At 49.7% G+C, this 13,274-nt stretch overlaps 1 protein-coding gene across 3 annotated transcripts in view; it reads left to right on the forward strand.

Moving 5' to 3' along the window:
- The window catches only part of Chd1 (chromodomain-helicase-DNA-binding protein 1), a 47,699-nt gene that overhangs the window by 19,679 nt on the left and 14,746 nt on the right, over nucleotides 1-13,274 (forward strand). For 2 of the 3 annotated variants that reach the window (XM_077700572.1, XM_077700573.1), the window contains exons 10-24: nucleotides 41-168; nucleotides 855-1,071; nucleotides 1,152-1,241; nucleotides 1,783-1,973; nucleotides 2,376-2,564; nucleotides 2,959-3,337; nucleotides 4,582-4,731; nucleotides 5,498-5,646; nucleotides 5,768-5,867; nucleotides 6,588-6,674; nucleotides 7,747-7,941; nucleotides 8,829-9,037; nucleotides 9,505-9,885; nucleotides 11,275-11,467; nucleotides 11,788-11,886. In XM_077700572.1, coding sequence (XP_077556698.1) covers nucleotides 41-168; nucleotides 855-1,071; nucleotides 1,152-1,241; nucleotides 1,783-1,973; nucleotides 2,376-2,564; nucleotides 2,959-3,337; nucleotides 4,582-4,731; nucleotides 5,498-5,646; nucleotides 5,768-5,867; nucleotides 6,588-6,674; nucleotides 7,747-7,941; nucleotides 8,829-9,037; nucleotides 9,505-9,885; nucleotides 11,275-11,467; nucleotides 11,788-11,886 — 2,757 coding nt within the window. The remainder of the gene's footprint in view (nucleotides 1-40; nucleotides 169-854; nucleotides 1,072-1,151; nucleotides 1,242-1,782; nucleotides 1,974-2,375; nucleotides 2,565-2,958; nucleotides 3,338-4,581; nucleotides 4,732-5,497; nucleotides 5,647-5,767; nucleotides 5,868-6,587; nucleotides 6,675-7,746; nucleotides 7,942-8,828; nucleotides 9,038-9,504; nucleotides 9,886-11,274; nucleotides 11,468-11,787; nucleotides 11,887-13,274) is intronic. The other variant, XM_077700574.1, reaches the window with a different exon arrangement.

A 13,274-nucleotide genomic window follows, 5' to 3' on the forward strand; every position in this document is an offset into this window, starting at 1 on the left:
TTGAGAGGAGCGCGCATTTCTCTGCTCTGAACCCTGGCAGGTGCTGAAGGTGCGGCCGAAATTTGCGCCCCTCAAGACGCAGCCGTCGTACATTGGGGGCCCTCAGCAGCTGGAGCTCAGGGACTACCAGCTCGAGGGTCTCAACTGGCTGGCAAACTCTTGGTGCAAGTGAGTGGTCCCATTCCCTATTACACTCAAACCTCGTTTCAACGAAGTTGAAGGGAATGCATAATTATTTCGTGATATCAATTATAACAGTTTACCGCAATGTATGCTCAGTCGGGTGCACAACGATAAGCATGCAAAGAAGGAAACCGCCTCGCGGTCCACTGTACCGCTACGCGACCACGCATGTGACGGAAATCGAATACAAGACAAACATCTTGCTTCCTCATTGTGCACACTTCCTATTTTCCTCAATGCGCACACTTTCTATCGAACTCTACGGAATACTTTACGCAGCATGGTCGGGGTTTTTTTGGGGGGGGGTGGGGGGGGACTAATATTAGTTCGTTATGTCCATTGACAGGTAAATTTTATTTTGTTACAATGAGGTTTCAAATGCATGGTTAGGTCAATTTTATTTCGTTACAATGAGGTTTCAAATGCATGGTTCTCTAAGGAGATTTCAAGGGGAATTTCATTTACTTCTTTATATCCATTATTTTGTTATATTCGATTTCATTATAACGAAGCTTGAGTGTACTTGACTGGTTAGCCTTTTAGCGCTTTGGGATGTCAGAGGTGTTTGCTAAATGAGCGCAATATCTAGGCCAGGGTTTCCCAAACTCTACCGGTCTCAGCTCCCAGGGTTGTTGCCTACAGCCGCTGGACTGACTCCTTCCTCACTGCAGGGAGAACGGGGTGATCCTGGCGGACGAGATGGGTCTGGGCAAGACGATCCAGACAATCAGCTTCCTGACGTACCTGTTCCACCAGCACGCCCTGTACGGGCCCTTCCTGCTGGTGGTGCCCCTGTCCACGCTGGCCTCCTGGCAGAAGGAGTTTGCCCAGTGGTCGCCCGACCTCAATGTGGTCGTCTACCTCGGGGACCTGCAGTCGCGCGGCATGGCAAGTGCTCTCTTGCACGGGGATGGGACGAGGAAGAGGAGGAGGGAGGAGGAGGAGGCTGAAAAATCTCTCCTTTTCAGATCCGGGAGCACGAGTGGTGTCACCCGGGCAACAAGCGGCTCAAGTTCAATGCCATCCTCACCACGTACGAGATCCTGCTCAAGGACAAGGTGAGGGCCAGCCACTGGGACTCTTCTACAAGGGTGCAGAACAAGGGTTGCATATTCAGTATGTTTTACTCTGCCCTGGCTGAGCTTCCTAGCTTGTGACTGTGCAGAGCACTCTGAGGTGATCTCTTTCTCCAATGTGAATTACACTACTGCTGTCCAGTCTGATTTTCATGCAGCATTATGCAGTTGTGGTTCTAAGTGTGCAAAAGGAGGAGGATTTTTTTTTTCTTGTGTGCCACCTCCGCACTCATCCCAGTTCTTCATGTTGGTGGATGTTTGTCACAGGTGGTTCTTTTCCTCACCGGACCTCTCCTTTAGGAATTTTTTTTCCTTCTCTTCAGTGATCCTGCTCAGCATAGGTTACTTGAAGAGAATCTAAGGCAACCAGCAATACAACAGAGCTTCATGGCTTCAAATGACGGAACAGTGTACTGATAGTTGTCCGAGTCTATGAAAACTGTTGGTGGGTGAATGCCGTATGAGCTGGCTGTTGTCGAGGGCTCTTGCTGATGCGCTCTCTCCTCTTCCTCCCTTCCCCCAGAGCGTCCTGGGCAATGTCAGCTGGGCTGTCCTGGGAGTGGACGAGGCACACAGGCTCAAGAACGACGACTCGCTCCTCTACAAGTCGCTGTTCGAGTTTGACACAAACCACCGGCTGCTGATCACGGGCACACCACTGCAGAACTCATTAAAGGAGCTTTGGGCGCTCCTTCATTTCATCATGCCTCACAAGTGAGCTTTCTCTCCATGTTTTTACGCATTGGACACTGGCATTGACAGCTTAATAAGGAAGGCACAGCTATCTATGCTGGGATGTACATTTTGAAGCCAGGGAAGGGACGCTTGTAACGTCTGAAAGATTTCTTTCGCTTGTTACATTATGAAGCGTTGCAGGATGACTGCCTCAGTTGGTATTTAGTGCCCGACATGTTTTTCATTTTTCATTTTTGCTTTCCAACGGTACCAAAGTTTATTAGTTAAAACGTGCTGATAGTCAACTGAATCAATTGCTCAGCCTTTCAATACGCATTTCTTATGTCGGGTGTAACGGGCCTCGTGCAGCATTGCTTGCACATCTACTTTCACGGCTCTTGGTGTGGGTTCCAGTCGTGATTGCCTCTTGTGGGGGTGCAGGTTTGACTCGTGGGACGACTTTGAGGCGGAGCACAAGGAGTCTGCCGACAAGGGCTACACCAAGCTGCACAAGCAGCTGGAGCCCTTCCTGCTGCGGCGTGTCAAGAAGGACGTCGAAAAGTCGCTACCGGCCAAAGTGGAACGCATCCTGCGGGTCGAAATGACCACTCTGCAGAAGCAGTACTACAAGTAAGTACCTTTCCAGTGTCTCCTTACGAGGGTAATGGAGTAACGGGGGCATCATTCATTTGCTGTTTTGGGAGGAATTAGAATTGTTTCCGATGGCATGATCGGTTTTCATACAAACGTGCCGCTGCTTAAAAGCAGGCACGACGCGTTCTCCTGAATCGAGTTGGCACTTGTTGCCTCACAGGAGCGTACGCAGTGATTATAATATGTACAGTAATTCTAATTTGTGTGTGTGCGTGTCTTTTTTGTGGGCTTGAACAGATACAACTGTAGATCTAGAGAGATGTTAAATTAGCATGATTGAGCTAAGTGAGGAAAAAGAAAAGGAAGATTGTTATATCCCCGCGTTGAAGAAATCCCACCTACGTTGCTGCCGTGTGCGGTGCGCTCGCAGGTGGATCCTGACGAAGAACTACAAGGCGCTGACGAAGGGGCTGAAGGGCTCCCAGTCGGGCTTCATCAACATCATGATGGAGCTGAAGAAGTGCTGCAACCATGCGCTGCTGATCCGGCCGCCCGAGAACGCGGCCAGCCTGGATGCGCTGCAGCAGCTGATCCGGGGCAGCGGCAAGCTGCTGCTGCTGGACAAGCTGCTGTGCCGGCTGCGCGAGACAGGCCACCGGGTGCTCATCTTCTCCCAGATGGTGCGCATGCTGGACATCATCGCCGACTACCTGCAGCTGCGCCGCTTCCCCTTCCAGCGCCTCGACGGCTCCATCAAGGGCGAGCTGCGCAGGCAGGCCCTGGACCACTTCAACGCCGACGCCTCGCAGGTGGGCCTCCGGGGTTGCCTGAACACCATCCGTGTTCCTGTGGGACGTTCGGTCTAAAGGGACAGTCCTCGAGCGACTGCCCGCGAACTATCCAGGGCTGGTAAATCGAGGAGGCCTGTGAAGCCAGCCTTTTACATGCTCGTGTGCAGAACAAGTGTGGAAACTGCCCAGTATTGCTTGAGCTGCCGCTGTTTCCCCTCTGCTTTAGCGCACCACAGTGTGAGCACGCTTAATTTGCGGGAGTTATTTGAGCTTTTTCTTTTCTTTTCATTTTTTGAGTGCATGGCTGACTAGTGGGGGGAATCTTCGCATCAGTGAGAAGTCCAAAAAAAGAGTGAATGCCCGCACCTGCAGATGTCTCAAGAGCTGCCATTGTAATGCAGTTGGGGCCTAGTTACGATGGCTGCACTTGCAAACTAATGCGGTCCAGTCATCACCACTAGTTACACATGGGTTGAAAGGCCGGCTGTGGTAGTAGTAAGCTAGAAGCTGACTTAGACAACCCAGGAGCCCGAGCTGCAATCCTGTACATGAAGGCACTTTTGTGTGTCAGCCTCTGTTTGAAGGGCAGCCAATGCAACTGAAAATTGTACCCACAAACTCATGCTCAAAAGTGCGAGCAGCAGCTTTGGCCCTCATAGTGTGCGTGTGTCAGTGCAGCGTAACTCTGCTTATTAGAATTTTGGGCATGCATAATTTGCCATGGGTGGGCTGCCTGTGCTGCTCAGCAGCTGCTTGCCTACTGTGGTGATGCACGATGGGAGTTTGATCCGGAGTTTTTATCGTAGTCACCATTTTTGAGTTTAAAGTTGGCAGTGTGGCCCCAGTGCCTGTTCGTCTGGCAGTGGGCTGGTGTCCAGCGACTTGGAGCACGAGTGCATTGCACCACAGAGTGAGCATTGTGTGTTCTCTAGCAGGTTGCAGAGCTGCAATGGCGTCTACAGTAAGCTGTAAACTGCAGAAAGTATTGGGTGATGCCAACTGCATATTAAAAGTTGTAACAGGAGCACCGTGTAATAAAAGGAAGGGTTTTTGAAAAGAGGTAAACATGAGAAAAATGTGGGCTTTTTAAGGCCTTCTGGCTTCTCACTGATTGTCTAGACAGACACATGCTCACAATGATCCCACACTGAGGGCTCGTCGGCGAGTGGCAGGTCTTTTAGAATTGCTATTGCTACTTTGCTATTTTTCCTTTGTAATCAAAAAAAGAGTCCTGGGCCAACTGCTTTTTCTCTCTCTTCTAGGACTTCTGTTTCCTGCTGTCGACAAGGGCGGGTGGACTGGGCATCAACTTGGCCACTGCCGATACGGTTGTCATCTTTGATAGCGACTGGAACCCTCAAAACGATCTTCAAGCTCAGGCCAGGGCCCACAGGATTGGCCAGAAAAATCAGGTGCACCATTGGTTTTCTATTTGTAAATTTAGCTGTCTGTCACTATATATGGATCTTTGTGTTTGCTTTGAACGTCTGCTGCTTAGAAAAGTGGAGGAATGGGTGACACACCACATTGTGCTATTACGGGGCATTTTCCTAGAACTGCAGCATTTGAAGAAGCCTTGTCATCTTCATAAAGTTGGTTTACAAGAAAAGAAGTGAGGCAACAGGAGCTGCCTTATGGGGATAAAAGGGACAATAATATAACAATGACTTGTGTGTGCATCTGCGGTGTTGCAAATGTAAGGTTTTGAGAGCATTATTACCACATTTTAGAATTTTATTACCTTTTTTTTTTTCACAAACATTTTGTTGAAGTGAAATGGGCCAGTGTAAGTTGTTTACAGTAAGCACAAGTTTACTGCACCATCGAAAAGTACACTGCACTCTTCTCAGTCTTCATCTTTCTCTGCTTCTCTGTTTCGTCCCCTCCTTGATCCTTTTTTGCTGTGGTGCCTGCAGCTGCTATGCACATGCAATCACTCTGCATCCTTTTGCTCCATGGCGACCTAAGTGTCAGATTTTACAGAATGGTTCTGCTTGTTTGCGGTAATGATGTGGGTGGGTAAGATTAGAAGGACAGCTTGGCCTTGGGAATATCCCCTGAGCAATGTCCTTCAGCTGTTTGGAAACCACCAGTGCGACATAAATTTAAGCATCCAGACTAGTGCTAAAGGTTCATCCCCGCTGTGTGTGACCTCTTCTCTTTGTGGGGGCCCATCAGGTGAACATCTACCGACTGGTGACCAAGAACAGCGTCGAGGAGGACATCATTGAGCGTGCCAAGCGGAAGATGGTGTTGGACCACTTGGTCATCCAGCGGATGGACACCACTGGCCGCACCGTGCTCTCCAAGAGCAATGCACCGTCCAGGTGAGGGCATTGGCCGGCAGCAGCTGGATCATGGGGTCCAGCTCTGCTGTGACACACTGCATGCTCCGTCCCTGGCCGAATCAAACCTTGTGGGTCTTCCTTTTTTTTCCACCCCTTCCAGTAACACCACCCCCTTCAACAAGGAAGAGCTGGCGGCCATCTTGAAGTTTGGTGCGGAGGAGCTCTTCAAAGAAACTGAAGAAGGGGACGAAGAGCCTCAGGTCTGGTCATTATTTGTAACTGACCCGCTTCTGATGCTGCGGGGTGGTGAGGGGGAAACAAAAGGGATCATAAGCAAGCAGAAGTCATTGGGCATAAAAGAAGGAAAGGCGTTTTGTAACGGTAACTTAATGGCAGGAATTTTAATTTTCAAATAACTTCAGTAGGCTAAAGTGATTTGTTAAGAGAATTATTGCGATGTCGAATGGTAAAAAGGGGTTTGAGGGGACACCCTGTGATTTGATAAAAGGACTGTTGGAATGTTGAATGCTAAGAAGTGGTTCGAGGTAAGCACGCTGTGTCTTCTTTATTCATCTCTTTTGTTACTCATCTGAGCAGCTGCTCTTACAAGAACTCGCTGCCTCCTAGGTCCCTGAAGGTATACAGGTCCTGTACCCTGAAGGTGTACAGGTGCACCCGCCTGCATACCGCAGACGGAGGGAAAGAAAAGCAAGCAGTGAAATTCACCGTCATCGTCAACTCTACCTTTACACGGTGGCATGAATGAGCAGCTGTGCAACGGGGTTAAGGTGGATTGCAATGCAAAGCATCTAAAGCAGCAAGATTGTTGACCCTCCAACGATGAAACAAGGCCTCACAGGCGTGCAGCTGGATATCCGGGCTTTGGCATTCACAACCCATAAAAAGTGCTAAGGTGTCCTCTTAGTTTTCTTTTTGAGTTAGGGTCTGTACTGCAACAGAGGTTGTTGTTTTGTCGACAGGTGGACATTGATGAAATCCTCCAGAGGGCAGAGACACGAGAAGAGCAGCCGTCCACCGTGGGAGATGAGCTCCTGGGCTCCTTCAAGGTGAGCGCATTGACTGGAGGCAAAGACTGGGGGCACCACTGATGACGTAAACTGTAAGCTTAGTTTGTAACCAGAACAGTTGAATGATGGGCACACACACTGAGGCTTTTGTGCCGTAACTAGAGCCATGGCCAACCCTTCTGCTGTCTGTAGTTTATGAAAAAAAAATGCTGAGTCGATGATCCGTATTGGTGCCCAAGTCGGGAAAAGGTTCTGGTTCATTTCACAGGTGTTTGGGGAACGCAGCTGAGCAGTTGTTTATTTGCGCTTGTCTGGTGTTTGGGATTTTGATGTTTGATGTGATCGCCCTTCTGCTATGGGTGTGTCCATTCACACTATCGTCAGGTTCATGTGGTCGCCCTTCTGCTATGGGTGTGTCCATTCACACTATCGTCAGGTTCATGTGGTCGGTGTTGCAGTTAATGTTGTCGTTCTGGTGCAAAGTAAGTGTATGACTTTCCAGAAAGAGGTGATTGGACATACTCAGTGGGAAGCTCTTGGTTGTTGTTTGTTGCAGAAAAAAGTGATGCATTGAATTGCTTTTTCCATTCATAGATGTGGTGGGGAGGCTTTGCCAAGTTCCATTGCAGGTTATTTTGCCAGCTGATGTTCCAGCTTTCCTCTCTATTCTTGAAAAGTCCTTGGGACCTACATCAATCTCCTTGCTGAAAACTGCATAGCTGCTGTGCTTTTGCTGACCATGATACCTCAAGTGAAATTTCATTATATCACCAAATGTCGCTTTTCACCCAAAACCACATATATTTACAAGCTTTCAAACTTCTTGCTGCGAGACTTCAGTAGCGACGTTATTGGTGGGGTACCAAAAAAGGTGTACCCCAGCATTTTAAAACAGTGCAGTTAAATGGAACCAAAAGCGCCACTGATATTGCACAATGTAACATTGTAGGAGAACTGGAGTTACTTCACCATGACTTCAAGTTGAAATTGGCACAATTGTTGTTCTCATCTTGGAATGAACTCTAGATTTTGTTGCGGTTGTTACGAGGTCTTGAAAGTGGCAAATTTTGATGCACACGTTTAATGACACCATGTGTGCCTTTGCATCCAGGTTGCCAGCTTCAACTTCACAGAGGAGGAAGAAGTGGGCGCAGTGGCTGCCAAGGTCGAGGATGAGTCCTCACAGAGCAAGGACTGGGACGAGATCATTCCCGAGGCCGAGCGAAAGCGCGTCGAGGACGAAGAACGACAGCGGGAGGAGCTGGAGTTGTATCTGCCCCCGCGAAGCCGCAAGTCACTCCATCAGGTGAGCTGCCCTTGCTAGCTTTTTTCCGCCAAGCATTTCCTGGGTGGAGTGTACACACTCACCACTGGAATCTGATGCGTTGTTTTGCTAATCAACACTGGCTAGCTTAGTTCTTTAGCTGTGCTAATTTTGAAGGGCATGTATTGAAAAGTTTAGCTATTGATTTCTTCACATGGCAGCGCTACAAACGGCCACAGACACGGCTGCTGCGCCACGGACATGGTGCGGCTTGTGCCACTATGCCCGCATGCCAAAGAAAAAAAGAACACCAGTGTGCATAGTCTGCTCCGTTCCAACCCAGATATCAATGGGGGTGTCAACAGAGATGATATTAATCACACTCGCATTGGACTCGAGGCATTCTTTGAATTCGGTGGGGTAGAGTTTGGAACGCCCAACACAAATCATGGGCTTAGCACGGACAAGTACCGCCATCTCACGGAGCTCGACGTAACCAGTGACGGCGCACTCACATGGTTGCCTGCATGCGTGCCTCGCCAGGGAACACAAGCTATACACCTCGATTGAAACTGCAGCAGTGCACGGTGGTGTCACTGGGTTACGCAAACTGTGTAACCAGTGTAGCCGGGGGAACTGTCTTGTGTAACTGCTTATAATGCGAGCCTAAAGGCAGGCCCACTTTCCCCAGTAACAGCCCGCAAGGCCCAACAGTATTGGAAATAAAATAAAAACCACTTGAACTGCTGTGAGTGACTAAAGCGCCACAAGCGGTCGTATTTCTTGTTCTCTTGCTGTGGCCAAGTTTTGGCTTCAGGCAAGTCAGTTACTCAGTCAGCTATGGCAGTGCTCACACCATGTGGTGTTCCAACTGTGTGCTGCAGAGCTGTTTGGCATCAGTAGCCAAATTTGGTTCGGCCATTTTTCAGACTGCCAACTCTGACAGCGAGGATGGCCGGTCACGGAGGAGAGGGGACAGGGGCTCTGGTGCGGGCTCGAATGGTTCAGACGACGATTCTCGGCCACGAAAGCGTGGACGCCCGCGGCTCATTCCACGCGACACGGTCAAGGGCTTCACAGATGCCGAGATCCGTCGCTTCATCAAGAGCTATCGCAAGTTTCCAGCTCCCTCCAAGAGGTGAGTGCTCTGCTTCACATTTTGTTCAGCTGTCATTTGGGGCGACCAGGAGGCAATGGAAATTTTCGTTGTATTTTAGCATGGGCTGCGATATAAATGCCTAGCTCTCAGGAACTCGTGCCTGTGTGGGTTGAAGTGAATAAAGATTTTGTTGGGATAGTTTTAAATTGAACTGAATAATCAGCAATATTGTCATTGTCATTGGACATCTTAAAATGTAGAGGCAAGCTGTGGGACAAAAAGAAAGATGTACAGTGGACAGAACAATCACAACAGACAAGGTAAAACACAAACTAGCAGCTGTTTCTTATCATGAAAGGGGGTTGTATATGGTGCAAAAGACATAAAACACAAAAAGAGAAACTTGTGTTTGTCGGTAGTGGAGTGAAAGCCCGCAAAGGTGTGTAGTGTAGAAGTGGGGGAGTGGTCCTGGATCACGGGTCTTCATCTTTCTCTTCCCGGTGCAGGCTGGACGCGGTTGCTCTGGATGCGGAGCTTCAGGAGAAGCCGCTGGCAGACCTGAAGCGGCTGGCGAGCATGCTGCACTCTGGCTGCGAGCAGGCCATGAAGGAGAACCAGGCGTCGGCGGCCAACAACGCGGAGCCCCCCGACAACGACGGTGGGGGCGGGGCGCCGGGCCGGCGGCGGCACCAGCGCACCACGTTCAAGCTGTCGGGCGTGTCGGTGAACGCCAAGTCGGTGCTGGCCAGCTACCAGGAGCTGAGCGTGCTGGACTCTGTGCTGCCCGTGAGCGCAGAGGAGCGGCGCCACTGGACGCTCGACCTGCCCACCAAGGACGCCCACTTCGACACACCCTGGGCAGCCGCCGAGGACTCTGCTCTGCTCAGGTGGGCCTCCCAACGCTCGCTGGGGGGATGCGGTTGGTGGGCCTTATCACGCGTGCTTGGGGGGTTGCACAGCTTGGAGGAGCAAGTCTGGTGATGGCTTGTTAAGCCTTTTTGGGCAGGCATACCTCTAGGGGGTGGGTGCGCTAGCGAGCATTGCTCTGTGTATTCTGATACCTTGAGGAAGAAAGTCCCACTATATAAAAACAATTTCAGGCATTTGAAGGTACTTAAAAAGGGGAACGCGGCTTTCAACTTCGAAAAAATGACGAAAACATTTTTTTGAAAGCCACGTATTTGGCTTCCATGTTTTCTATTCTGTGCCTTGCAAAATTTTTCCGCCGAACACCGTCGCAAAGGGGCATACAAGGATGCTTTTTCCAGGTGCAGTGACAAAATATCAGCGCGAAAGGGCGAAAAAAAAAAAACCGGCAATTTTCAGAGCACTGTATCTCCACAGCGGGGCCACCAGGCGCGGCCATTTTTGTATCATTGGATCGGCTGAGCGGTCCTCTTTCCAAGCCTGGCCGCCTCTTTTATCTGTGTTCATTTACAATTGCACGAACTATAGAAAAAAGAAAGTCGCACAAACAAAGCCAGAAATAGACGCTGAAGTGTGGTGGCCTTCCGGTCGACGCGCAATGAAACTGCCCTCCTGATTGGGCGTTGCTGCAGCAACTCAAGATGGCGGCCGCCTGAACTGTGTAGTGTGCGTTTCTGAGTTAAATTTAGGAATTTAAATTTTTATCACAAAAAATCAAATACCGACTATTGTAGTGCCGCAGCGTCATTAAAATAATATTGTGGTGCCGCAGTGCGGTGAATGAGTAAGAAACCGGCAAGAGCAAGCATCAGCTCATGAAGATTTGCATGCAGCTGGCAGTGGGAGAGTTCAAAGTCACTTGCTCATGCTCCTTTTCACGTAACCAGGTGGAGTAGGTGTGGCCCGCTGCCACTGGCATTGCTTTCGCACAGTGGCCGTTCCTAGATCCTCAGGCCCACATTTCAGACGGGTGGGTCAGGGGGAGTGATGGGCGGCTTACCAAAGGCAGTGGGCGGGGAAGCATGGAAGTGGGCTTTCCACCTCCACCCACCATGTGGAGAACCCTGGTCGATAACTAGTTTTGTGTTACATTTCTGAAAAAACAAGTTGACCTATATTCGAATAAATACGGTATTCCTGTACCCCAGCAGCCATATCAGACTTGTACTGGTGCAGGAACTACTGGCTTGTTGCTCAGTGACAGCTAAAATTTGTGAATTTCAAATAGGAAAGCAGGAATTTCAAATAGGAAAATAGAAGTAGGTGACTGTTTGTAGGCCTGTGTCCAACCACTGTTCAAAATTACGGCCTGCTGGTTCTAGTCGACATGCCATGCTTTCCTTGTGCAGGGGCATATACGAGCACGGCATGGGCAGCTGGGAAGCGATGAAGATGGACCCCAACCTGGGCCTGACTGCCAAGATCCTGCCCGACGGGGAGGAGCTGAAGCCCCAGAGTAAGCACCTGCAGAGCCGGGCCGACTACCTGCTCAAGCTGCTGCGAAGGGTGCACGCTCGCCAGATGGCCCTCAAGGAGGGGAAGGTGTGTGTGCTCTCTCCCTCTCTCTCTCTCCTCCCTTTAGCTTGGCCTTCTGGCCACCATGGCTCTGAAAGGCACTTGGTTGGTTGGCCAGTGGAAACAGCATCGCACTGCATTGTTTAGCCCGACTTGTCTTTTTCCTTCGCTGTCCGAATCCTTGCCAGGCTCTTTCCACGATGAACTGCTATCAGCTTTTCAGTCTTCCCAGAACAATCAATAAGGACGTTGGGTTGCTCACTTGGCATACGCACAATACTACCTTGTGTGGCTGTGGAGTGAATGTTGAATGTTGCCTTCTTCTTTTCCTGAAACAAAACTAAAAGGAGAAGCCCAAGCGGAACCGAAAGGCTCGCCCCGAAAAAGTCCACCTCAGCAGAGCCATTGTTGACAATGATGACAGCAATGACAGTGACACTGCTATGGTGAGTGAGTCCACGGGTGGCTGACAGGGAGCAGATGTCGCTGCAACACCTTCCTCCCCTTGTTGTCCCTTCCCTTTCCTGCTGCAGGCTGCTTGCTCTCGTGCACTGGCTCCCGTGCATGGCAGGGCGCTGCGTTCATTTGCATGCTGCTCGCAAGTTTCACACTCGCCGAGTTGCTCGAAAGCACTCTGATGAGGCTGGCCAATTCATTCGAAGCAAGCTACGATGCAGCATGCCGTGCGGTGTCTTTGCATAACGAGCAGAAGGCAGCTCGGCTAACCTGCAGCCATTTCTGCTATGTTCCTTGTATGCTTTGTTCCTGGTTCCTATAGTCCTCTTACACAAGAACTCTCCAGTCGTGCAGGTATTTTGAGGATTCCTTGAATTTTCTAATGTGACATCAGCCTAGATTACAAAGAATCAGTGTGGTATTCATTTTCATATAAATTGGGCCTAGCAGCTTCTCTGAAGTATGAATCTTGTTAAGGTCGACTTAGTGGTTGGGATGTCAGTAGTCATTTCCTCGAGCTGTGGACAACGTAACATAGCTAATGTGCTTTTTTTTTTTTTTTTGAAAAGTACTTGTCCTCACAGTATATTGTAGGCATGGGCGCAGTCTTATTTGTTTTGGTTTGGTCAAGTACCACGTCTTATTAGCAAGGAACTGTTTTTTAGAAGGGTGTTTTGCTTGTAGTGCTTTGCATTGCTTCTCTGGAGGCCTGCAGGGCAACACCAGTACTCGTGAAACTTTCCCACTCTGTGTCTCGTATCATTTTGCTTCAGCTTGGCAGCATGGCTGTAGTAGGCTTGCGTGACAGTACTCTCTCTTCTGCATGCTAGTCACAAGTTTTCATGTGTGTTGAGGCCAGAACGCCATCTCTGTCAGGCTTTTTTATGTCTGACACTGTGTGGTGTGAAACTGGCCAGCGTAATGGGATCGGGGGGGTGACCAGACCCTTATGATAGGCTTGCTCTTGGGGGACATGAAAGTGGAGAACTTGGTAGTCCTCATTGCCACTGTGTTCACTAACAGTAGGGTGTGTTTTCATGCAGTGACACTTCACTTGGGTCAACCTCTTCATTGCTGGTACTGCAGTTGCTTCGCAATACAGTGTAGACTATTTATAACGTAACCGCTTATAGTGCGGGACCGGATATAACGCGGGTTTTTGCGACCACCGGTTTGCCTCCCATAGAACTCAATGCATAAGCATACCGCTTAAGATGCGGTTGGCTGAAGCACAATACCGTTTATAGTGCGGTTTTTCGGCGGGTCTGCTGATCGACCGGCGCAGCTGAGGCATCGTTTTAGGGTAGCAAAAGAAAAAAGAAAGGATGAAATCGGCCATCTGACGCAGCGTGCACCCCTTGCCCTCCTCTAACGTAGA

The sequence above is a fragment of the Haemaphysalis longicornis genome, unplaced genomic scaffold (assembly GCF_048455015.1).
Source record: "Haemaphysalis longicornis isolate Haplotype H1 unplaced genomic scaffold, Haemaphysalis longicornis Haplotype H1 scaffold_2, whole genome shotgun sequence".
NCBI classification, from domain to species: Eukaryota; Metazoa; Arthropoda; class Arachnida; order Ixodida; family Ixodidae; genus Haemaphysalis; species Haemaphysalis longicornis.